Raw genomic sequence first — 27259 nt, forward strand, 5'->3', positions numbered from 1 at the left:
CATCTTATTGTAGAATTAGACATCTTCAATTTGCATATATAGGTTTCCAATAAAATGTAAAAAAATGTTCATGCATCATTTTGTGATTTCACCAAAGGAAGAATACTTTTACAAGGCATTATAAGTTAAGAATATGTGCTGTAATTGTACAGTCCAAACATTTTTGGTCACATGGCAGTTTTTTTAGCCACCTGGAAACCATTATCTCTATTACTAATTGGTATTAAAGGAGAATGGCCTTGGAGTCATCTGCTGTCATTGAAGTGAATAGTGAAGCTTGATGACATATCTGCTCTGCTTCAGGGCTGTTTACAATCTTCCAGTTAAATATTTGATAGTTTATAGATTTGATATCCAACGTAAACAACACATAACTATTCAATAAATGTTATTATTATTGTATTATGTTTTTGCCTCTTTGTTTCTTACTTGCTAATTTTCTGGGGGGGGTCACTGATTGTACAATCTCTTTCTTAAATAGAAATTGCTGTGCCAAACGTCATACTCGATCAGTGAAATTATACAATATAAATAGAAGCAGAGGGGAAAAAAATCTTATTACATCTATAAGGCTTTTTATATTCAAATCTCTGTGAGAGGAGATAAAAAGAAAACATCACCTGAAAACATACTCTGATTGAAAGAATCACTTGTCCTAGTGTCATTTGAGTTTCACAACCAATTAAGGCAGCCAATATTCTACTAAAAGACCTAAAAAATGTGCTCACTTCAATCAACTGAATTATCTATCCCTGAAATTATTTTTTTTATAATAGGATCAGATTTTAGTCAAGATGATTTAATCCCCTCTTCACATGCTAAACATTTACCTCAGTCTTTTCTACATAGCAGCAATTTTTGTACCATATTTCATTTAAGTACAAATCATGGGGAGAAATGGAGAATGTCTGCATAATATGTATGAAGAAAATTATCTAAAAATAGTCAATCAGTTTTTGTATTAAATATTAAGCGGACTTAACAGAAAAACAGTCACATACTGTATATTACAGTATATTTGCATTTCTAAAACATTGCTAAATTGAAAATATACAGTATATGCAATGTATATATTTGTTGACCATGCTTACATCTTTATGCCTATGTCTCTGACTTCATTGGCATCTTTGTACTTTCATAATCACTTTAAAGAAAGTAGATATTCATTTTCATATGGAACAAAATATTTTGGAAAATTATGTTATTTCCATATAAGACTACAATGCTAATTCAAATGTATATGACAAGGATCATAGAATGTCTGTAAGTCTACATATACATTTATGTCCCTACAATTATTTTTTCCAAAAGGGTAAATGGTGTTTTAGGGTAGGTATTAATTTATTACTGTAGTTGGTTTAATATAATTTAGTTCATACAGTTGACACCCCTGCCTCTTTTGAGCTCTAGGTTTCCTTAAATATACACTTGCAGGAATAATTTTAATAAAAAATAGTAAAGGAATCAGAAAACATTAATTTTTTTCTTTCTTTTCTGTTTGATATACTTTTTTTTTGTTTTAATTAATTGAGGAGCATTGTGTTTAGTAACGTCGTGAACTTCAGATCTAATCTTTAATTCAACTGAAGAGTCTATTTATGTCTTTGACAATTTACACTATAGTGTTTTAGAGCAATTATATTCAGTTAGGTCTTGTAACAGGCAGTAGTGTATAATGTGTTAACATCTAAAACCTTATGTTATCAATGTCTTCAGTAAATGTTAACACCTATTGACTCCGAATACAGATAAACATAAACAAATTGCTGAGAGCAATTTTTAAGGTAAGGATAGTGTTATCATATTATTTCTTCAGAATCTTCATGGTCTGTTACCATCACACTTACAATATATTCAGACTCTTATATTTAGATTTTGCTGCTCTGATGAACAAACATGTCTCATCAAACCTTTGTGCAAACAACTAATAATATATCATTCTGAAAAAGAAATTAAAGTTGCAGGTGCAAAGAAAGAATGATAAATACACAATTATCTCTATGAAAGTTGCCTTCAAAACAGTTAATTCTGAGGTTTAACAAAGCTGCCAGTATTACCTGTGAGATTTAATTCCACATCAGTAAGAATATTCAATGAAAATGTTTGGAAGGCTTTAAATTATATTAAATTATTTGCGTATACTAACGAGTTAAGTTATATTAAAGGTATAGTTTTAAATGAAAGTTACCTAGTTTAGTTAATATAAACTAAAATAATGAACAACCAAGTTATGTTCAAAGTTGTTCAGTAGAAAAACATTTTGCTTCATGATTCATCATGAAGCTTCAGACAACCAAAAGTCATATTATGTTTATTTCTATTTTACTTTTCACAGCTTTAATGTCATTTTGAATTTACAGTATAGAACTAGCCAAGCATAACAGTGCTCAGTGGATCACAAAGTGGTTATGAATCTGATGTGTCATACAGTGAATGTCTTGGAAACATTCTCACCAAGACAAGATGGACCTGTCAAACCTCCTAAAAGTCTTTCACATACAGTACTAACGGAAAATAAAGCAAAAAAAAACACATAAAATAGGATGAAAGACTATGTTTCATACTTGGAACCATGAAGTAGGCTGATTTTGTTTTGCCTTTATGTGTGTATGGATACTGCACCTTTTCTTTAGAAAAGACTGTGGAGAGGATAAAATATCACATTGTTCAATATGTGTTTTTTTGTTTTATACACAGAAATAAATGCTTTTGGTTTTGTAAGAAGTGTAAGAAGAATAAAATGGAAAATATTTCATAGACTTTGAAAAGCAAAGACCAGTATTTAGGGATCATTCAGGCAAAATACAGTACATAATGTAGGCTGTTGATTTTAGTACTGCTTTAACAATACCTTATGCATTTTGTTTCTTGTAGTCCATTGTATTCTCAAGCAACTCTTGAGAAACATTATATTAAACAGTAGATCTTAAGCACGCTAGCAGAGGTACATTTTCTGGAATGATAGATTGAATAAATATTTTTTAGTATTCTTATTTAAAATCAAAGCTTATTTCCTATTATATTTCTTACAACATACTGCAGTCAGACTTAAAAATGCCAATAGTATTTGGTCAGGTAATTCAATGAATGCTTCCATTATGACAGTATCTCTAAAACAGGAATGGTCTTTGTATACAATATACAACATCCAATATACAGCACCAAATATGTGTTTTAACCCTTTATCCCTATGTCTGAAATTAATTTAGAATTATAACAGAATTTATAAAAGAATTTTGTTTAATTTCAATCTGAAATCCTTCATTCTCTGGTTTTATGTGTCGTATTTATGAACTCTTTAGAAACCAAGCTGCATAAATTATCTATAAACATCTGTATTGCAAGAAGAAGATTACTAATACTTAAATCTCTCTGACAGGATAAGAAGTTGTTATATAATCACCAGTATATGCTATTTTATGGTCTCCTGCTGCACTTATCTTCAAATTAAATTGACTCTTGTTCTCTATTTTCATGTTTTGTAGCTTAGCCTTTTATTAGACTTTCAATCATGTGGTTAATTAACTTAAGAGAAAGAGAAAGTTAGTGCTGAAGTGAAAAGGATTTAATGGATTCAATCCATACTTTAAAAAAAACATTCATGTTACATTGATTATACATAAAAAATGATTGATTTAGGGTCTACAGTATCTAGGTAACACTGGCTGTTATACGGAAAGATCTTCATCTCTAATGTATTAAGTGGTTTAACAAATTCATGCTGATTTTTTGTATTTTATTCCAAATACCAGCTATTCACATACTAACTCAGTCTAGCTCAACCCACTGTATATGGCAAAAAAAATAACATCCTTTCATGTTTAATAGACCAAATTATATAAGGCAGTACATTTAAAGGTAAATAGCTGGTGAGTAAAAAGACAATTAGAAGGCAGGAAATAAATACCTAAATTGAGGAACTTCAAAAATATTTCACTACAAAAGATTAACTTTTTCTGCAGCATTATTGCCTGAAATTGTGTACATGGGTATGAAAGCCTTCTAAGATGTATTAAGGCTACATATACATACATGTTTTTTTTTCTTTCATTTAACTATTTGTTTATATCTTATTTCCATTGAATTGTATACTTTCTTTTATGGTGTTTTTTGAAAGAAACAAAAAACAACAACACCAATGGCAGTGAATGCCTGTTCCGAATAGTGCATCTAAAACACAAAGCAGAAATTGTTCAACGATCCAGATTTCACAAGCTGGGAGTTAGTGTTCCAAAGCTGTCGCATCTAAAATTGTACCTTAGACTTAATAGCTTCAATCATCAAACTTGTTCTTCAAGTAAGTCGCAAAATTGCTGTTACAGTAGCAGTTTATAAGGTCTCCACTTTCCTGTCATTTTATTTCTTACTTGTTGAATCTTATTTTATGTGCTCCATATCATTCACTGTGTTCTGCTCAGAACATTAATTGTCTTTTTAACTTCTCTTTATTGTTGTCACAAATGTTCATGAAACTGTGCTATTTCTGGCATAAGTAATTTACCTCACCTGTGCATGAATTTAAAAAACATTTGTTACGTCCCACTGTTCCAGTATTAGTTTTCCAATGATTGCTTCAGAGTATTCAGTGATAGCCAGGATAATTATTTTAATTTGATTTTTAGAATGCATCAGTGTAGATCATATGTTAAAGACTCAATAATGAAAGCTTTCTTTTTTTATTTTCCTTGATATTCTTTTTAGATACAACAAAATAGTTTGTTCCATTTACTCCAAAGCCTGCTGAGAGTTTGTGAAGAACACTTGGTGATGTACATTTTCTGCAATTTACTGAACTCCATGACTTCCTCTTAAGGTCCAAATTATTTTGCATAATTTCAAAGTCATGTTTAGAAGCTACAGGGATCCATTATTGAAAATTAAATTTGAACTTTCTTAAAGCAATCTGTCTTTATTTTAAAATATAAGTAATTTAGTTTTTGTTACATAGAAAAAAATAATTATAAAACATCTCAAGTAGTTTATCCTTTCTCAAGAGTACATTTTACAATTTTTACAACTTTTACAAACAAGACAACATCATCTTGGAAATTCGGTATTTAGTAGTTAATTTATTAAGGATTTCATCTGCCCATTTTCTGAAGGAAGCCAGAGTACTGGTTTTATACTTTACTGTTCATTCTGAAGAAGACAGAATAGTGAAAGCTGTAGTTGTTGAACACATGTATCTTCTCCCCCTATAATCTTCTTTGTTCAAGACTAAAATGGTTCAGTTCCTAGCTTCGTACCTTTAACCTTGTAGACAGTCACGTGATTACCTGAAAAAAACAAGGTGCTATATCTCAGTAATGAAAGCAGCACAAACGATACTTTCAACGGCACAAACCATAGCACTAATGAATGAGGTGGGTTTAATCGTTTGTGCTGTCTGTAGGGGGGCCAGCTTCATGGAGCTTCAGTTCCTGTATCTGGGTTGCTCTGCTCTGGACTGTTTCCAGAGCAGCATTATGTTTTCTACATTTACAAAATATAAGAAATGGCCCTGGCAGCTAGTACCTTATATGCTGTGTAATTACAATGATCCCTGGTTATCAAAATAAGGGTATATATTCTTTTACAAAAAAGCACCATGTGAAAATTAAAGAATCCTGATCAAGTTAAAATGTCATGCCTGGATTGAGTATAAGTTACAATAGTTATGTTTCCATTGTAATGACATTATGCTGCAACAAATACAACATTTTAAATTGGGGTTAAAATTGTTAAAACGTTGTCAGGTCCGTGTAAGCAATTTAAATAAATGTTAATGATATATAGAGCAATAGGGCAATATAGAGCATAACATGCCATGTTTTTCATTAAGTTACAATTACATAACACACGTGTCTTAGCTATATGGTTACTTGGTAATGTACAACTATTTGTTTATCTGAGAGTGCCAGAGTCCTGCCTTAAACAAACAAAGACAATACTTTTGAGTTCCACTGAGCAAGTTACAAATACTGTATATACAAGGGAAAAGAAAAAAGTGAAGGAACCCGTGTCTTATCAGATTAGATTTCAATTCAGGACTAAATTAAATTTAGTCAACTCAGAGAAACAAAATTTCTCTGTAACAGATTTTAAACAAATAGGATTTTTTTCCCTATTCAAAATAACACAAAACAATGAGAGATTTATTTTAGTCTGATTGGTATTTCTAACAAATACAAAGCAATATTAGTTCAAATTAGTACAACCATTTGGTTACATTTCCTGCGTAAGGGATGTGATACAGTCACAACAGTTAAACAAAAATTATAAAGAAAGCACATTAATTTACCTTATTAGAATCGAGTGCTTTGTATTAACTTTAAAGATTTGGATACCCACAAGACTTGCAGCAAAATTTCTGATTCCAAATAATTTTATTGTCATGAAACATTAATATATTTTCTCTCCTTTACTAAAGCTGACGTATATTACATAAACACAATTTGTGCAACAAAGTATCACAATTTCCTAACTAACAACTACAATTTAGCTACATATTGAAATTTTAAAATGAATTTTAAGTTTTAAATTACATATACATGTATTTTAAAGATCTTTATAAATTGCAGTTATTATGTTGTTGATATGTTCATTATTGTTGTTGTTGCTGGGACAATGGCATTGCTGCCTCACAGCACTGGAGCCTTGTACCCATTGGCCAAGATAGGCTCCATCCACCTCCTCCTACCGTCAAATGGAAAAGTGGAAACTATATTTTGGGATTTTAATCAAAATTATCAATGGCTATAAAAAATAGTGCCTACGAGGAATAAATTCCCAAGAAATTAATTATTTTTTTACAACAATATTCATCAATAAATGCATTGCATGGTAGCTTCTGTTTTTTGTTTGAAAATCATTGAATCTGTTTTATGCTTTCAGGTTCAGAATAAAAGCTAGAATGTAACAGTTATGCACAGAGAATAAAATACACAAACTTGCTGCTGGGTTCAATTTGGCACAGAGTCAATCAGTTTTCCTCAATATTTAACATAATACATCCTTAACATTATTACAAAGCTAAACAAAAATACCCATAGGTCTTTAATCTGTTTAGCTCAGTAAGACAATGGTAGTGCTACAGTCCAGTGTGGGAGGATGATAAATTTACAAAGGGGGAAAGCCTGGCAGGGTAATGTTTCACAATGAGATGAAAAGGGGGCCTGTGTTTGTGTCACCAAGGAGAGAATGTAAGACACCTGAATGTGGTAATCGTCTCTGGCACAGAGTCTCATTCTGACCTTTCTCTTACAAGATGTGGATTGTGTTGAATCCCCAAATGAAGTGTAGCAGCTTACCAGTTTTGCTGAAGCAACTTCTGCAAACCCAACTGCTGATCAAGCATTAATATGCCAGTGACATTGCTTTGCAGAAACAACAGCAGCTGGTGATGCAATAGTTCAGATCACTTCTATCCCTAACTGAATTACAATTTACTGAATAAGCAAGCACTGCATAAAGGAAATTTTGTCTGATGGACAAGAGAGATTGAACATATCTGAGCCTATCATAGAAGGAAATACTAATAGCCATTGCTTGTGTAGTTACTGATATTCCACCAGCAAAATACAGTAGCAGCTGAGTCACAAAATTCTGGATTACTAAATGTCCTGTTATGCACTGTTTTGTAGGGAGATTATGATGGATGATAAATGTAATAAAATTAATAAAAGAGGATAAAATATTTGAGCCCCTATAAAATTACACTTTACCAAGTTTTTCTATTGTTGTAAAAAAACAATAGGACTTAAACTAATAAAAATGTGTTCTAAAGACAAATATATTACAGCATTAATGGTGTATTATGTGCAACTGCTAAAGAACATTTTTTACTTCAATTTAATATTCTCTAGAACAAAGCAAAATTACTGCAGATTCCCATTTTTTTTAAATTCACATCTATTAAGGTCTGCCTTCAAATGGTAAAGCAGTCATATCACCTACTGTTACATACTGTAGTTTTATCACCAGCAGTCTTGGGTGTTTGTTTTGGTCCTATATAAATATAACCTTCATTCAGTGCACACATTTTTACAGATTAAACATTGAAAGGCTACATTTACTAGCAAAATAAATGAATCTGTGGAACATGACAGAATCATACTATGGCATCTTATTTTATTTTTTTCTCTTTCACAGCAAGGACGTCTATTGTCACTATAAGTCTCAAATGAAAACAATTCTCTGCTTTAAATTCCAAAATCTTCATTTTGAAAACCACATTTTTGTTATTTTGAATAAATATTTTTTTTTTTGTCTTTAAGGAAATTAATGAATCTCCATTGACATGAGACTGGTGTTTTAGCATAGCACAATTCAACCTGATTTGGGGAGGTGCCAATTGTCTCGACTATGCCTGAGAGACAACAAACAAAACCTAGCTGAGGAAGAGCTGTGTATATTGCACATACATATAGGCTACAAATGCATTGTTCATATCCAGCTCTTTTTATACACTTTTCATTTCATGTGACAATTTGGGCAAACAAAGCCACATTTCTTAAATGGGAGCTGAGTGTAATGTGTGCATTACAGTTTATGGCACATTGTAAAAAATAATAAGACTGCTAGAAGAGGAATATGTTTATTTTCACCAAATAATAAAAACCGAAGAATTATTGTCTGGTCTTAAAATGTACTGATGCCTCATAGAATTAAAACAGAAAAAAAGCTTATGTTAGTAACTGAAAAGGATATATCAACAAAATAAATTGTATAAAATATCAAACACAATGGCAATACTTACTGTTGTCAGAAATTAATCTATCCTGAAAGGTAAAATGCACCTGCTAGATATTCATAGTTCTGATAAATATTATTACAAAATAAGTCATTTGTTACATTTTGAGAACATTTCTGCTGTGAATTTGTTGCACAAGATTATTTGCTGCAATTACACTGATTAACTAAAATGTATGAAAAATAATTTTGAAGACCTTTGAAAATTTGTCTCGAGAACTGGATAACTAATTACTGTATATGCATTTTTGTATATGTATTGATTAATGCAAGAAGTGACCTATCCCTGTAACATGATCATTAAGTTGTTTTCAGTTTTCTTCAATATATTAAAAACTATATAATGGAACTGTAAACAGATACAGTAAATCTTGATTATATAAGTTTCCTGCATTACTGAACTAATGTTTTTGACCTTTGCAAAACAAACAGTTAATGTTGTGTGACGTCTTCTTGGGCATACTGGAACAAGATATTTTAACATACAGTAGGTGCATTCAGAACAACACACATATATAGAACCATAAGGTTTAAAAAAAACAAAGCTCTATATTTAAAGTGCAGTGAGGGGCAATAAAAAAATACAAACCCAAACAAAATCCTAGCTTCTTGTCTGAGCTTCTGACTAAATGTTTTCATAGAGTCTCAATAATACCAGGCAGTAAATGTGCTTAATGTGTAAATGTGCAAGTAAATTGTTTTAAAAAAATTAAATCTTTCACTGATACAATTCAAAGAGTATCAGAGCATCTGCCTTCTGGCCACCAGATAGCAGATTCACCAACTGGATGAGACAGAAAGCCCCTTCTTTTTAAAAAGTCAACTGACCAATTGTCTCCCAGCAACTGATCAGAGGACAGAGAGCAGCACCTCATTCCCCCTGCAGCTTCTGGGGAATGTGGTCCAGACAAGGCACTATCTTGTCTGAAGTGGCTGTGTTCTTACAATTGATAAATATTTCCAAAATTTTAAATTTTCAAGCCAATTGAAACAAAACAAAATGCCAATTTCTTAGTGTGTTCTTGCAACAACAACACTCCATTATTTTAAATAATAACTAAAAAAAAACAGTCAGATGTGAAGTAGTTATTTTTCAATCTTGTTTCGTTCTGAAGTTGTTTTGGTATTGCTAAAGATACACTTCTGAAATAATAATAAAGTCAAACTATGATATCTTGTATGTTGGAGATATGTTCTTGTAAAGTGCTACATACAGAAAATTAATATATTACAAATGAAAATTCCCATAATAATTAATTAATAATGAATGTGCTAGGGAGTGTTAGGTTCTTCTTATACGTATTTTTGTGGCATACTGTTACTTTCTATTGTTTCTTATATTATGTTATTTCTTATATTCTTAAATTATTTGGTGCATTATTAAAGGTACTGTATTTACCTGAATGTAAGCCACATTTTTCCCAAATTTCAGGATGATACCAATTGGCCAGTGGCTTATATTTGAATATACTGTAGGTACTGTATATTGCTGAATAGACTGCTGAACCAGAGTGCTAAATGGTGTTAAACTGTGCCTACTGTGACAGACCGCCATTTTTCCTAGTTGTGGTGTGTTGTTGTGAATGAGTAATAAATACAAGTCTATAATCATATTTATTTATACAAAATAGGCAAGAGATTACACTACACTTCTGTGTTCAAGGAGGTGATCCTGTGTGCCAAACAACATGGGAATCTTCAGGCTGAAAGGTAGTTTGCAGGTAATATATACAATAAAGTTTAGTAAAGGTTATATATTAGTTATATTATAGCTAACAATAATATTGTAAATGTTTTTACCTGTTACCTGTTTCAGCAGAAGTATAATACAAGTCCAACTCTCCTTAGCTTCAGAAAATCTTGATACAATATCACCTTCAATATGTTTAAAGATCACCAGACCGGGTGTTTAGTAAACTGTGCCAGTCCTATTACCTGCTCCTGTGACATTGTTGATCTTTGGTTTTTTGAGCTTCAAGCAGGAAAAAATTATTTCCCCTGAGGCAACGATGAAAGGGATGGTCAGAAGAACTTGTAGAGAAATATTTTAGTTCCAGCATGTCTTCTCAATATACGTAATTTTTATTTTCTCTCACAAGAATTGCAATGAATCCCTTATGGAAATGTTTCCCAAAAAGTGATCTTTAATGGTCCCCTTTTTGTCTCTTCACATATGCTCGCACATGACCAGGTCAAACTTGGATATTAGTTGAAGCTGCCCAAGGAAGTTTCTGTTATGTGGGTCATGGAGCTTTTCTCAAGGTCCACTTAAGGCTTGTTTGCGTTCAGCCAAATGACACACAACAGCAACAACTTGTGTCAAGACTTCCAGTATCTCTGTTCAAATGTTAACATTTTTTGGCTAGTATTGTCAATTGTTGTGCCTATTGTATGTTTAATCTTACCTGTAGCTGGTGCCAGCTCTCCATGTTTGTTATGTGCACTCTGGAACATTCGTGGTCATTTAACAGGTGATGGAGGCGTTTCCACGTACGAAAACCCCTCCCTGGACGAACTGTTCTCTCTTTTCCCAAAATGTCTACAGCAAAAACACAACAGTGATGCAGTAGACTGAGAATAAACTAGCCATGTCCGTGTGCTTTTCTCACCATTTTTTATTTTCATTTTGAATTAGTTTCTGGTAAATTTCAGTGGAAACAGTTCATTGTTGTGAGGGAAATCCATGCCTGTTATCTGGACTGGGCCTTGTCTAACACTCTCACAGCTTTCTGCATTGCTTTTGTTTTGAGGCCACAATGTCAGGTTTTCTGAGAATATCCAGGAGCAGCCTATAGCATGTGGTTGTGGAGTCACAGACATGCCTGTTTCTGCAGTACTGTCACCCTCATCTGTAGGAGCAAGATGAGCTGAGAAGCTTGATTCTCTTGCTGTTAGTTTTTCTCTGTAGTGACATATTTTCTAGGAATGATGAAGATTCGGTCTGTTGTTGATGAATCTTTGTCTCCCATTGTGACTGCAGGAGTCCTAATTCTGTAGTACTGCTTCTGTTGCCAGTGGTTTCAACCGACTCCTGTACCGATGCTTCTCATTTTTAGTTTTGTGAAAAACTTTTTATAAAACTTTTATGTAATTTCTTCTCTACTTTTTTTCTGCCTAACTTGAATAGCTTTCTTTAATTGCTTCTGGATAACTTTATGTAAGTAAACTAAATATTAACATTTGCTAGATTGATGATGAGTGTGCATAATCTTTGGAAATAGAATATAACAGACAAATAGCAGTAGCTAGGTCGACCATGTCTGGGAGTCATCAAACATCGTTTGAGACTGGAATAGTTCATTTGCAAAAAGCAGGTATACATATGAAAATAGGTGTTGGAATTTTTATATCAAGCAAAAAAAGATCCCAGATCCCAACCAACGCTGGAGTTGAAATCCCCAACCCAATGGTCAATGACTAAAAACCTTCAATTCACCTGTCCACATGTTCATAACTTTCAAGATCTGCTTCATTCCTTCATAGGCTGCTTTTACAAAATTAAATACCCCAATTTTAGGATAACTTGTTAGACATCTAAAAAATAGATACAAATGACTATGCAGTATATACAACTTTAATTATATTCAATTTCTATGAAAAGACTAGGCCACTTATACAGTTTATATTTTCCTGTAAACTTATTAAGCAATTAAGCAAACTCTAACCATTACAATCATGTCAGTGTCAGCTTCTGTACTGTACATTACAATATCTCAATTCATATAAGGAAAATTTAAATCCTCAAAACATAAAATATTATGGTGACAACCCCCAAGGCTAGCACAGTCCCAGCGATCTGCATGCACAAAAACTCACAATGGCAACAATTCAAAGAGCAGAAGACTTTATTTCAATGTTCTTCCATGTATTTCAACAAAAAGAGACCTGTAAAAAACTTCAGTCTGCTTCTTCATTACAACCACTGAGCACACCATTTTATAGAGACAGGCTACTAATTAAACCATCATAAGAATGTGCATTTTAAACCATCGCCAGAAACCAGATTAACAAACTCGTAACCCAGTCAGACTATTTACAGGAATTGTTGGCATTTGGAAGCCTCTAGTGGCTGGTCAGTTGTTATTGCAGTCCCTTCTTACAGTAGGTCAACCCACCATACTCACCATTGTTCCAGTACATAACGTACTGATGTCATTGTTCAGTATGAATCCATTGCAGCCCTAGGTGACCGATTGTTATTGATTTGATCTGTTTTTACTTTTACCACATAAAGATTCTAAATTGCCTATACTCTTTTGCTTATATTGTTTAACTTGCAGTCTCTTTTGGATATATTTTCTCCCACTACCACCCCTTCTATTTTGCTTAACTGTCTAGAAATAATATGCACCCGTTAATTACTATAACTGTCCTTTTCATCCTGGCCTAGTAATGTTTTAGTCTAACTATAGTTACCTATTAATGCAGTAGTGTTTGATCTCTTTCAAATTATTCCTTATACTTATGATGGTGGGGTTTATGCATTTAAGAATGTGCATATGGTTTAAAATTCGTTTTTAGTGTGTTTTTCTTTTTAGAATTATCCTACCAGGGCCTGTTGTGTGCCCCCTTCCCACCTTTTCCCTCATTGCTCCTGAAATACTCACATTTTCCACATTGAAATATCAATTTTTACCATGTCTCCAGATATTTCTTTGTGCTATGAAAGTATGCAATTTTAAAACATATCTGTTTTATTGCTTTTTAAAACAAATTATAGACAGTTCCATTGACTGGTCCACAATAGTTTTTTTTTGTTCCCACTCAGGGGAGACAGAATTAAGTTTCCTGGAAATATAAAACTTATTTCAGTTGTTTAAATAGAAGATTCTGTTGCATTTATATTGCATACGTGTTATGCAGTATGTGTTATACTGTCTATAAAGGACAATTAAATGTACTGATTTACATATATTGTATATGTTTCTCAAAATTCTAGTCACTCTCATTAAGTATGTTACAATTTTTCTTGTTCAGCTGGTTGAACTGATCCGTTGTATAGCAGAGCTGCTGGTCTATAATGACTGCTTGGGGTCTCCTTGGTGGGTGCTACAATTCAGATGTAATTGAAGTGGATCCCCTTCTTATATGTAAAAGCAATCTGAGATACATTGGGATGATAAACACCTTTTATATATAAGGAATTATATTTTTTTTGCTGTAAGAAATATATGCGCTCACATCTCAGAAATATACAGTTACCACAGCATATTTCATTCATCCATTCCCTCATTTTCATTATTACATGCACTGTTTTTGAGCATCAGCAACACATTAAGGAATCATAAAGGAAACTAAAATGTCTTACCAGTTTTGGGATCAACAGAGAAATAAGGCTGTCCTTGGAGAATACTGTACACTACTCTAGCACTATTTCCATATGTGGGATCATCTGCATCAGTTGCAGTCACCTGGAGAACAGAAGTACCTGCAAAATGAAGTAAAATAACTTTAAGTAATGTAAATTGTATATTTTTTTCCAACAAATATGCAGTATGCTCATACAAAAGGGATGTTTGTTGTATCAGTAGTGTGTATATGTATTATTTAATGGCAGGATAACTCAATGTAAAATTACCACATCATTTTAGGCCTGCCATTACTAGATATTTAGTTCTGCCAACTGAAAATAAGCACACAAGATCATTCCAGGCCAAATGAACCATGTGCAATAAGCCAATGACAAAATTGCAAGATTTTGATAGGTCACCTGATCACATCTGCATAGTAACAGCCAGATCTGCTCATGCAATTGGGAACCACCAAAAGCCAATAAAATCATTCATCGGATACCTTTAATACAGTAATGTCATGAATCATGCATGCATAACTACTTCAGTGTGTTTCTCATCTAGCAAAGTTAGAGCATGTATGTACAGCAGAAATCACAAAAGGTTCACATAGACAATGTTTTTCAGTATTCAGACATCAGAGAAAGTAGGCAAAGAGGAGGCAGAGAACAGTAGGCATAACATATAAATAGAACATATATGTATATATCTCTAGTCCAACAATTGAACATGCAGATTTGAAAAAGAAAAGAAAAGTAGTTAAGACAATATTTAACTCAATATTTAACTTGTCAGGGAGAAAACAGAACTTACGGATATGTTGGTTTTATTTATGGTTTTACTGTAAAATAATGAGGAAAACTTGTCAGGTTCTATAAATTAATATAACTGAAAGAAACGTCGTTGAAACTGCAAGGAAATTGTAAGTCAATTTATTTGATTATATTTACAGTAATAAAATGGGGGTTGTTGTATTGATGTTAAAGTAAAAATTATTGTGACTGCAAAGACCAACAATACATCACAATCACCAGGAAATTACATAAGCCACCAAAAGCATCACAGGTATCTTTGTTTCCCTGCCCAGTAAATAGGCAAAAACACATGGCATTTGGGTTAATATTTATAACTCTTAACACATAAACACTCAAATTATATACAATGACATTAAGTCTGTGAGTTAAGGTCTTCTATCTTTCAAAGCTATTCTCAATTACCTCGTCAAAGATAGACTAATCTTAGTGCAATCTTACAGAGGGAAAGCAGTTTAAGGAGGTAATTAATGTTGGTTTCTATTCAATAACCCCCCTTCTTCATAGGAAACCCTGATCTCTAAAACTGATTCACAATTATGAAAAGTGATTCTCTAAATGGTGCATTTGTAGAGATACAATTTCTAACTGGAGCGTGCTTAAAAAGAAATAAATCTTATGATATTTAAAAACACAGCCTTTGACCTTAAATTTAGTTTTGGTTTCTTCTTTTGTCCAAAATAATTGTTATGGGTCAGTCCTCAAAGGTCAAATCATTTGTGCTTTGGAATTGTAGGAATATAGAATATGCTCACAATATCTACTTGAGAGGATAGGAGAGTTATTTCTGAACCAGCTACTGCTATACTAAGCCAATCTTCCTGGAATATCAAACTGTCAAGGGAAATCCTAAAACAACTGTCAGTAAAAGCACCAGCAACTTCTATGTTCATAGGTAAGGGAATAATACAGTTAACAGAAGACTGAGAAAGTCTGCACCACAAGATGTAAACCTCCCATCAGTACTGAGAACAGGAAAAAAAAACAGATTGGAATTTAGACTGAAGTACAATAATGAACCAGGAGAGAACTGGAATATTCTTTTGGACAGATGAGCTTAAGAAAAACCTTTATCACAGTAATGGCAAATTTAAAGTATGGAGAGAGAAAGAAAATGCAGATGCTTTAAAAACTACTACCTCATCACTAAGCAGGATGGATGTAATGTTGTAGCCATGGTATACATGGCCACCTCTGGAATAGGATCACTTGTCTTTTTTGATAATGCATCTAAAGATGGGCACTCCAAAATAAATTCTGAAGTTTATAGACACATTTTCTTTTCTTGCATAAAAGAAAAAAAATTAAATCAGAACAACCCAAAATAGGCAAGAACTCGAAGTGGCTGTAGCAAAGGCCTAGTAAAGCATTTCAGTTTATGCAAAGAGTCTGATACGCCTGATCGGTCAAAGACTTAATTCAATTGCTTCTACAAACATACTGACTTTTACACTCAATAACTGTATAGTGAATGTGTCTCAATACGCCCAGTCACTTGAAACACAAATTTCTGGAATGAACATATAGTATGAATTTTTCTAATATGATTAAATGTATGCATGAAAATATGAGAACCTAGTGACTAGACAAACCTCTTGAAACATTTTGCTAGGAAGGGATAAGGGAACATAACTAACTTTTTTTTTACAATGCTGGCGCTTTGTTTTGAGAAAGCCTTTGCTGTCTTGTTTGAAGGGTGCCTTATGTAGGTGTTATTAGGTATTCTTACCTACCTTAAAGAAATACATTTCAAGACATAACAATGCCTTCTAATCAAACTAAACTGTAACAATCCAGCCTAACAATAAAGGCATACATATATTACAAAGTCAAATCACAGAGATAAAGAAACTGCAGTGCATTTACAGCCTCCCTCAAGTCAAAAAAGACATATGAATTATGAACTCTATCTTCAGAAAGACACCATTTTATAGATGGCCTTGAAGTTGAATGTAACTAAATTTTAGTTTTCCTTAGAAATTAAACTATCAAAACTTTTTAGCAATTTCGTAGACATTGAATTGCTCGTAAAACACTCCCGTAAGTTTAAACTTTAACATTTAAATACTACAAATCAGCACTTATGATTATGAGAATCAAGAATCTCGTAATCAATGATTACGAGAAACTATTGGAAATAGTTTAGTTGTTAGTTCCCTTACTCCTTCCTAGCAATAAAGTTTGAAACTTGCAAGAGATTTGTATAGTCACTATTTTCATTTTCACTATTATCTTTGTCGAAGATATCCCTGTTTAAAAACTTATGTGTTTTCTAATTTCAGTGTCATTGACAATATTTGTACACATACTGTAATTTGCTGAATTACAGCTGTAAGTAAACTGGAGAAAAAATATATACTTTTACTTTTGGCAGCTGAAATGTATTTCAGCAGTAAAAGTCTAGAAATGGTATGAATTTATCAAGTGTCTGACTCAGACATAAGAAATATTTTTTCTAGATTATTAACAACTTTGAAAGATAAGAACCCTCAATACTTTATATTGTCCTTCATTTTCTTCTTCCTACTAGATAGTTTAAGATGTCCAAAAGATTGTATAAACAAAGTGAAGAATAATGGCAGTACAATCAATTTCTCATATGAGACCTTAATTCCAAAATTAGAATAAAGAATTAATAAATTTTAAAATAGAAAATCAAATAAATTCAATAATAACAATAAAACAATGATGTCTCTCCATCTAACAACTTTATATTTGCTATATGATCTAAAGATTGCAGATTTCCACCTCCTCTTGCCTCTAATAATGGATCGTCAGCTATGAAAATATCATAAAATCCTCTATAATAAAACCAATTTCATTTGCTAAATCTATTCTCCGATGGCCCTTTTTCTTTCTTCAATTTTTCTTCCTTTCATAGCTTTTGATGCATTCTCTTTAAAGTATGTGGAGCTTAATAAATGAAACCCAATATAATTCTACAAAATAAAATTCATGATTGCTATAATAAATTCTGTGTAAAGGAATGATAATTACATTGTGCAAAGATAAACTAGCTGTGAGACAGTGTGATCAAAACATGGTGTGCTCCAAAATTTTGCAGAAAATGTAATCTGTGTGATTAAGCCAACAGAAAGAAAAAGACATCACTAAGCTTTTTCACAGCCCACATACAGAGAGAAATTGTGTTTCACATCAAAAAAGTGTGCAGTTGCCTCAAATATTGTTTCATGTTGACAGATTGTGAGGAAATAAAATGCATGTTTTGCAAAATAATTTACTTGATTTAAATATAAGGGCATACAAACTGACAAAGTTATTCAATAAAAACAGTGAAGGGGCATTTGCATATTGTAGCATGATATCTTCAGCTATCACAAGCTAGTTAAATTACTTTAATAATAATAATGTTGTTATTATTAGTAGTAGCAGTAGTAATACTATTTATATAATATATATAATATAGCAATAGTATATATACTATTTCTCCATTCATTGGAAGTTTCATTTCACACCTCTCTGCACCCATTCTGACTTCTGACTTCACACCTCTTGATTGGCCTCTCTTTCTGTCCCCTGCTCCCACCTCTCACTCCTCCTCCCTCCCAACCTTTGTTCTCCCGCTACTTTACCTTTGCCTACTGCCCTGTCTCTCTCACACCTGAAGAAGGCTCCACGGCCGAAACGTTGTATTCTCTTTCTTCTTTTTTTTCAGCATGGAATAAACCTATTACTTGTTCCTTTGCAGCCTACGCATGCTGACGCAGCTACCCACCTGAAATAGTCCTACTACTACTATTAATATTTAGTTAATAGGATACCCCAGAAAATATCCCAGAAAGCAAGATAAAAAATAAATAAAAACATACAGGAGAGAATGCTGGGCAAACAGGCCCTGGTGAGAAAGTGAGTTTTGAGTTTAGATTTGAAGAAGGCAAAGCATTTGTCAACCACATTCACCAAACGGCCTACATTTAGTCCTACAATGAGCAAAAGACCAGCCACAACTGAACAGAGCCTATGGGAGAGAGTGTAAACATGGAGGAGTTCAGAGATGTATGATGGAGCCAGAGAAGTAATAAGATCTTCTATTATATTGTCACAGTCTGGTCCTTCAAAAGTTTAGAAGTTCAGAAGGGATGCAGCAATAATGATGGCACAGCAACAACTACAAAGAAGTACAAAGTTATTTATTTTGAGGAACTGTGTTCCCAAACTCCACACCCCCCAAAAAAACATTTACAAAAACAAACTATAGTAACCAAAGGGAAAAAACATAAAACTATAGTACAATAATATATACATTAATTGCTTTAAAAAAAAGATTGCTGTATGTACCTCCTACTCTACACTACTACAAGCTTCCTCCTGTCTCCTGTCTCTCTTCTCCCATCCTGATGAGCTCCTTTTATGTACATAAATATTTTTAATAATAGACTATCCCCTCATAATGGTATCTTCTTACATATCGATCCACACATGCGCAACCCTGGAACAGGTACTACTAAGCCAGCCCCTGTTCTCATGGTTTGGGTCTTACAGGTTGTGGGAGAAATAATTCTGAAGGTAAGAAAAGAAAACGAGGTGTTTATTAGAAACCAGTTTATCCATATACATTTAGTTAATCTCACTTATTTTCACTAATTTAGTTAATTTTCACTTTAGTTTTCACTAAAACAAAGGAAACAGGTGTTTGATTTGAGTTAATATTTAATTTTGATCAAATGTGAACGACCTTACTTTTCTCTGTGTGTGCACCCACAAAGCAAGAAAAGCTATCTCAGGGATTCCAGACTATTTAAAGTTTGTTTGCCTTTGAAACCAGATTTATCATCTTTGTTTAAATAGTGAATTTGTATAACAAACTAGATTGTGCAATATAAATCAGATATTGTCATGAAGATGAAGGATGTGTACGGGCTGTATAAATGGAGCTTTTCTGCGTTTTTAAATTTGTACACCAAATCTTAACATAACCTGCCCTAAACACACTCATTTTAATCAGAGTATAGTGTTTTGTAATACTTCAGCATGTCCTTTCCACTGTAGATCTTTAACATTTTTCACAGGACCAGTAGGCAAAATCACTGTTATAGTATAATATAACACTATTAGATCTTTTACAAATAAAAAAAAATTAAATCTTTTAAAATCTTCTCATCTGTCCTTCCCAGAAATCTAAGGGATTAACATGCTTCAATCTCACAGATGTGTGATTTGTCGCCAATGTCAAGCTGATCTGCACTAAATAAATGCCAAACCTGAAAAGATTAAAAACTTTATTTTTAATGTATGAAGTTAGGTCATTTTAAAGACTTAGGGAGTGACCATAATCAATAGTCTTCTTTGGTACTCATTTTGTATATCCGTGCCCTCTAGTTTGTACACGAATCACTTTAGATATTTCTTAGGACTTTTTAATTTTAATTTTTGTACTCAAAAAGTTTGGAATCTCCAATTGATTCATTTCGCTTCAGCTTTAAAAAATAAGTCCTTTAATGGACTAAGAAAGTGCGGACATGTACAGAACTTCTAACCCAGCCATCTTCCACCTTTTGACATGCTACAGTGCTTGAGGGTTGAACTGCTTTGAGACGTTGCACACCTTTTACTGATATCACTGCGGGCCTTTTTTCTCTGCCAAAACATCCCTGGTAGATTAATCACAGAAAAACCACTGGCAGTGTTCAGCCAATAGTATGCTGCCACTTGGGGAATCACGGTTGTGTTTGTGTCCACACTAGTGACATATTCTAGGTTTTGGGTTTTTTGTACCACATGATAACAAACTTTGTTTCTTGTGAGAAAGCAGTATGCACCCTAGTGTTCATGGTGTTCAGTCAAACATCATCTCACATTTGTTTTGCTGCAGGAAGGTTAAGCTGTGTAAATCTGGAGAGGGTTCAAGTTTCAACAATTGGTAGATCCAATTTTTCCCATGATCGGTAACTATGCAGTGAAAGAATCCATTCCCTTTCCAAGTCCTAACCAATGCTTTATAACAGGTGAGTAAAAACTCCAATGTTTCTCATCTGTCTTCATAGCTGACTTTTCTAGTTCTATAATTAATTGGATGAATATTTATTTTTTTAGACAATGGAATATCCGATACTTTTGAAACATATATGGATACACTGTAAATTAGATGTGTGTAAGCAGAAAAGTGGAAATTATTCACAATCATTTTCAGCATGATATAATATTGTCATACAAAAAAATAATTGCAAGTAAAGATAAATTTAATTAAATTGATGTATCAAATATCATAATCTTATAAATTAATGAAAGATGACAGAAAACTTTGTTGTACTTTGAGACCCAATTAAAACAAAGACAATGTGCTGTGCTTTAATTTTCCTTGACCTCTTAAAAATTGTTGGACTAGAACACACTTTACTCAATTGAAGATGATATGTAGTTACGTAACAGTCAGTCAGAACAGCAGAATTTGAGAGGTCAAAACTTGTACTTCCACTCTCCTACATATACTGTAAATACTCAATTCTCAGTTTTGGGGGAAACCATTACTGGAGTACCACAGGGATCTACTGTACAGTATATTATAACCACTGCTCTTCCTAATTCATGTAAATGGTCTACATTCATTTACATCATCAGTATATTAGTTAAGTTACAGGTGATAAAAAATAGGAGAAATAGAAAACACTTTAGAAGCCACAGTTTGCAATCTGGATTACAAATGAAATCCAAAATGCCTTAGACAAAATTCATGACTGGGCAAAACCCGGACAGATGACATTTAATGTAGAAAAATGTTCACTTTATAATTAAGATGGTATTCACTGAACTTCAAGAAGCTATTATAAAGACTATTGGTGCAGGATAGGATTGGATATATTGTTAAAATTGTAGAATTTAAATTTAAAAAATGTTATGTTAAATGTAAGCAATGTACTAGAAAGATCTCATTTAGAATACTGTGTACGGTTCAGGTCAGTAAATTACCTACACTATATGTAATTACCACCTTGAAATCAGTCCAAGGAAGTACAACTAGATACAATTTACATTACTGGGAATAAAGAACATCCTACTGTGACTGACTAAAAGAACGGATTTGTTTTAGCACCAAACAGAGAGGATTACAAGGGGGATATCCTAAATGACATTGATAAAGTCAACACAATAGACCTTTTCAGAATCAACAGTATACCATGAACCAGGTTGCACACATGAAAGCTATAGGAAAGCATTTAGAAATAAGAATAGGATACATTTTTATGCAAAGGAATATTGGAGTCTGGAACAAGCTGCAAAGCCATGTTGCTGAAGCTAACACTCATGCTCCATTTAGGAAATAAATAATGATATTTCCAAGCCACTAATCTACTATCAACTAAGCAAACTAAATTTGTTTTGTTTTCATGTAGGGAGTAGAAGGAGAATAGACACCTGTTGAGCTGGCCTTTATTAGACTGGCTGAATGGAGTCAAGAGACTTGCTGAAAGAGGATTTTTTTTTTACCAGGGGTAAGAGCTGCTTTGGAATAATACTGCCTTCGCAGAGTGAAAGGAATATCGAATTCCCCGTGGATATTAGCAGAGCTTTTCTTGCTCAGGAGAACTTGTTCTTTAGTCTGGATTAATGGCTTTTTTGAAAGAAGAAAAGGATTACAAAGGGTTTGCAGTATCCACTGGCCTGGAAAACTACAGATCTGGGACTACTGTGAGATACTTGGATATTTTTTGACTGCTTTGCAGTGCTATTATTATTCTTTTATGTGAAATATAATATTGAAGTTCAACTTATTTGGCAGTGTGGCTGAGTTATGCTTACATTATGATCTGTATGGTAAATTATAGTAATTTGAACCTTTGGCAAATTAATTAGTAAATTAGTATACTCATAAAATTAAAAAAAATCCTTGTGTTTTTTTGCCTTAAAGACGCTATAAAATGTTTGCAGGCAGAAGAAGAAAAGCAAAATACAGAAACTAGTCATCAATGCAAAAAATAGGATATCTTTTGAAATGTACACCTACATGTTAAACATATAAACAGTATGTTAACATGGTGTGTGCCTAGACTTACAAGCAGCACAATATAGGTCATCCTTCTCAAGATAAAATCCAGTTATCTACAGAGCTCAGGATCAACAAATTCCATTTACTAGGCAATCTATGGATGATCCATGGCCTTGCTGATCCAACAGGGAATCTTCATGTCTCTTTTAGAACTGATGACCTAAGCAAATCTAGCCATTCCTGCTGTATAAGCAGGCATAATACAGAATGAACAGCAATTAATTCACATGATTTAAAAATACCTTACCAACTTCGGACATTTCTGGTACAGATGCAATAAATGGACCATCGGGAAATTTTGGTGCGTTGTCATTGATGTCTTGAACTTTAATAATAAACTCAGATTCAGGCTCCAGAGGCTTGTTTGTCCGTCGATCAATGGCTTGCGCATGCAATACATAGTGTGTCTTCTTTTCCCGATCCAGACTTTTCGTTGCATGGATGTCCCCTGTGATCTCATTAATAATAAATATAGTGCCAGCCCCTTCACCAGTGAGAATGTAGCTGACTGATCCATCTCCTTTATCTGAGTTGGAGTGCAGCTATGAAAAGTAAAAAAAGGAAAGCAATATTACAATTTTAAATAAGTAAACAAGCATAATCAGCAAAATTGTCTTGTCTGTTATGTTTAGTCTCAGTTTGTGAAAGGAAAAATACTATTGTTCAGCATTCATTTTTTCGTGTTTTTAGCCACAGTGAAAACATAACACTATATATATAATATAGTTTACCTGATTTTTAATTGTGTTGCTATTAATCAAATAACCAGTTTTATTGCAAATTTATTGAGTTTTACGGATACACTCAGTATGACAAATAGCCTTGATTTAATTAACATCTTACTTTTGGTTACATGAAACTGCATATTAAAAAAGCCAAATGAGCTAAGCAAGGAATCATACAAGAGGTTATTTATTACCAAATATTGTGTGGCATTAGTGATAGTGCAAAAAGCTACCCGCTGTTTTAAACCAGAGCATACAATTTTATTGTATTTTGAAGAAAGTTCTTTTTCAGTTCATTTTATATGTCAACAACTCTGTTTATTTTATTAATTTATTGTAGCACAAGTAGATGTCATGCCTACTTGAAATGCATGTTAGCTTCTGAAATGGAAAACGATACCTGTAAAATAAATATTGGTAACTTGGTCACTAAGTTGCAGAATACATTGTTATATCAGACAGGGATAAGGATTATGTTTGTAATTGACACACAGCAGACATAAACAATCTTTAAAGTGAACCATTTGTCTTAATAGCATTTTAGAAAACAATAAGCAGCTGACATACTGGTGTTAAACTCTTGAATTGTTCATGAGATAGTATAGTGTTAAACCAAAGTGTATAAAACAAAAAGGAACAGAACCAATTAAATAAAACTAAATCTCTAAAACTCTAACACAGTTTAGGGTGTAGAACCAGCTGTTAGTATCATTGGTTGTTTTAACAATAGATGATTTTTATCGCAAAAGGTTACTGACAGCAATGTACACAATGTTTTACTGAAACATATTCATTTACAAAGGATTAATCTTGTGCATAAATCTTGTAATGAATCTTTTGCATATCTTGTTCTTTGTAGTGTCTAGAGGTCAAAGAGTTTTATCATCCTGCTCTTCTTTAATGTTATATTCTGAATTCGATATAAAGTATAAGACATACAGATGCAGTTATTCAAAACGAGCAAGGTACGCTGCGGTACAACGCGGTGGGCGTGTCACATCATAACACGTCATATCACGTCATACCGCATTAAACTGCATGCAAATTAGATTATGTTAATTGTATGCAGAATCTCCTTGTAAAACCGCCAGGTGGAGCTAATAAAGCTTAACCTCTCATGTACAGCATTTGAGCGGTCACCAGAAAACACCCGATTTCGAATTCTGATCACTGCTGAGGGACAATCTTTATTCAATTAAGAATTTAAGTCGTATAGTCTTTAGACTTTTAATTTTAAACTGTGTATCACAGCATGTTAATCATTAAACATGAAAAAGATGGTATATTTTATAAAAGCAAGATTGCTCAGTTGGACAAAAGTATACAACCTACCACCTTTATCATAAATATTTTAATTATGCACAAATATTTTATGCATCAAAGTCTGTACCGAAGATTTTACCAATAGTATTCATAATGAATGAACTTGGACAAGCTGTAAACTCAAAGTATTACCCTGGTCCACTTTCTTTGTAACCGTCTTTGTATACGAAAGGACTTTATTTTTTCATTGACAAAAGGTAACATCACAGCATTTCGTTGATCTGATCATGTATTCGTTTCCAATCATACAAAGTAAATTTTAAGAATCTCCGATTCACCATGCCTTTCACATGCTCATAAACAATATTAATTAAGGAACATAAACATATTATGTAAACTGTTTATGGCTGGTATTGGTATTTTAAAGAAAAAATACACACCAGTATTCCACTTTGTCCCTAAACATTTTAAGCATCAGAGTCTTACATGTAGTTATTTGGAAACGTTTCTAAAAGTATGCTTTTGTTTATGCTGATAACGAGCGAATTCACAGAAAAGGTTAAAACATCAGTCATCAGAAAAATCAGTTTTCACAAAGTATATAACTTAATATGGTCAGAAGGAGCACGTAAAAACGTTTCCAAAATAACCACATGAAAGACTTTGATGCTTTAATGTTTAGGGAGAAAGTGGAATACCGGTGTGCATTTTTTCTTTAAAATACCAATACCAGCCATATACAGTTTACATGATATGTTTATGTTCCTAAATTTTTATCGTTTATGACCATCAGATGCGTTATGCTCCTCTTTTTTATGCTCAGCTACTAAAATTTCCCTTTAGTTGAAAATTACATATAAATATTCAATACTAAGTGGATTAAAACGTGCACAGTAAAGAGATTAAAATCTTTTCACTCATGACCAATGCACCACGAGTGCCTCCATTGGTCATTTTGGCAAGCCAGACACGTACTGCGTTGGCTTGTGGTTAGTTGCGTCCAGTACAGGTTTGTACCACGCAGTTTGAATGGCTGCATCTGTATAATGTATATGGAACAAGTAATAGGTTTATTCCATGCTGAAAGAGAACAAAGAAAACACATTGTTTCGGCTGTGGAGCCTTCTTTCTTCTCTTTTCAGCATGGAATAAACCTATTACTTGTTCCTTTGCAGCCTACGCATGCTGACGCAGCTACCCACCTGAGCTACTTCAGCCTACATCTGCTGTGACCCTTTGCGCCTTCCTCCAAATCTTTTTCTAGATCTCTTTGTCATTCCTTCTCTTCCTCCCTGGGTCACTTGCCCCCCTCTCTTACTGAACCAGCATTCTGTCTCTTCACAGTGATCTGTTCCAAGAGCAGGCTTTCTAACCACCTTCTCTTCCTTTATAGATGTCGTCAACATAATATCATTCCTAAAGGATTTCGCCACACCTGAAGAAGACCCCACAGCCGAAATGTTGTTTTCTTTCTTCCCTTTTCAGCATGGAATAAACCTATTACTTGTTCCTTTGCAGACTACACATGCTGATGCAGCTACCCACCTGAACTAATGTATGTGACTTATGAACTGAATGCACCATGTTTTAATCTGAATGTTATATTATACCATTTAAAAATTATATTTAAGTGGTAGAAAATGTGGAATTAGCTGTTTAACATGAATCAGTACATTAGGAGAGTGTCTTGCAAATAATATAAACTATATTATTATATTCAAAGTTGAAGGGAATAATTTATAAGACATTGTTTACATCAATTTATACAATGTTTATATTTTTGTAAGGAATATGTCACAACCTAAAATTTCCACAAATGTGTAATTAACATAAAGATGTAATAGCTTATACAAGTAACTTGTAACTGTAATAGATTATCATTTTTAAAAATAATTTCCTCAACACTGGTGAGGAATACATGTGGTGTCGGTGGAGCATTTGGATTTGCAGAGGAGTTGTAGTTTTTGTACCGTGTGTTTCTGTAATTGTCTAAGACATACTGTATTTATGTCCTTAACCAGTGTCTGATAATTTATTTCTCTGCCACCAAATTGTTCGTAAAAGATAAAAAAATGTAACTATTTTTATATCTTCAGACAGTGGTGGTTTGTGGTTCTCGAACCTCTATTAACTACTTGTTTTCAAGCTGTGTCAGAACCCACTTTCACAAATCACTTTCTAACTCGAGTTTGACATTATTTATATATTAAGTAGTGTTTTTCATGTATTTTAGAATACCAACTTCATTGAGGATTTTAAAGCTTCTTACAGAGGTAAATTACTTTTTTTTTTCTATCTCTACTAAGATATCAGTTTGTTTTAATTAATTAGATGACAACTAAAAATGCTCACCCTTTGGACCTAACATAAAATTGTATTCTATTTATATATTGAACCAAAAAGGAGATAGCTTTATAATATTCTCTACATCTT

The 27259-nt window shown here is 33.1% G+C and overlaps 1 protein-coding gene across 5 annotated transcripts in view; it reads right to left on the bottom strand.

Annotated features, from left to right (window-relative positions):
* LOC148657543 (cadherin-18) overlaps positions 1-27259 on the bottom strand; it is a 345544-nt gene that overhangs the window by 70052 nt on the left and 248233 nt on the right. For all 5 annotated transcript variants that reach the window (XM_088643967.1, XM_088643963.1, XM_088643965.1 and 2 more), the window contains 2 exons: positions 23086-23380; positions 14039-14158 (listed from right to left, as the gene is read on the bottom strand). In XM_088643967.1, coding sequence (XP_088500093.1) covers positions 14039-14158; positions 23086-23380 — 415 coding nt within the window. The remainder of the gene's footprint in view (positions 1-14038; positions 14159-23085; positions 23381-27259) is intronic.

This window comes from Lepisosteus platostomus, chromosome 8 (assembly GCF_059453375.1).
Source record: "Lepisosteus platostomus isolate fLepPlt1 chromosome 8, fLepPlt1.hap1, whole genome shotgun sequence".
Classification (NCBI taxonomy): domain Eukaryota; kingdom Metazoa; phylum Chordata; class Actinopteri; order Semionotiformes; family Lepisosteidae; genus Lepisosteus; species Lepisosteus platostomus.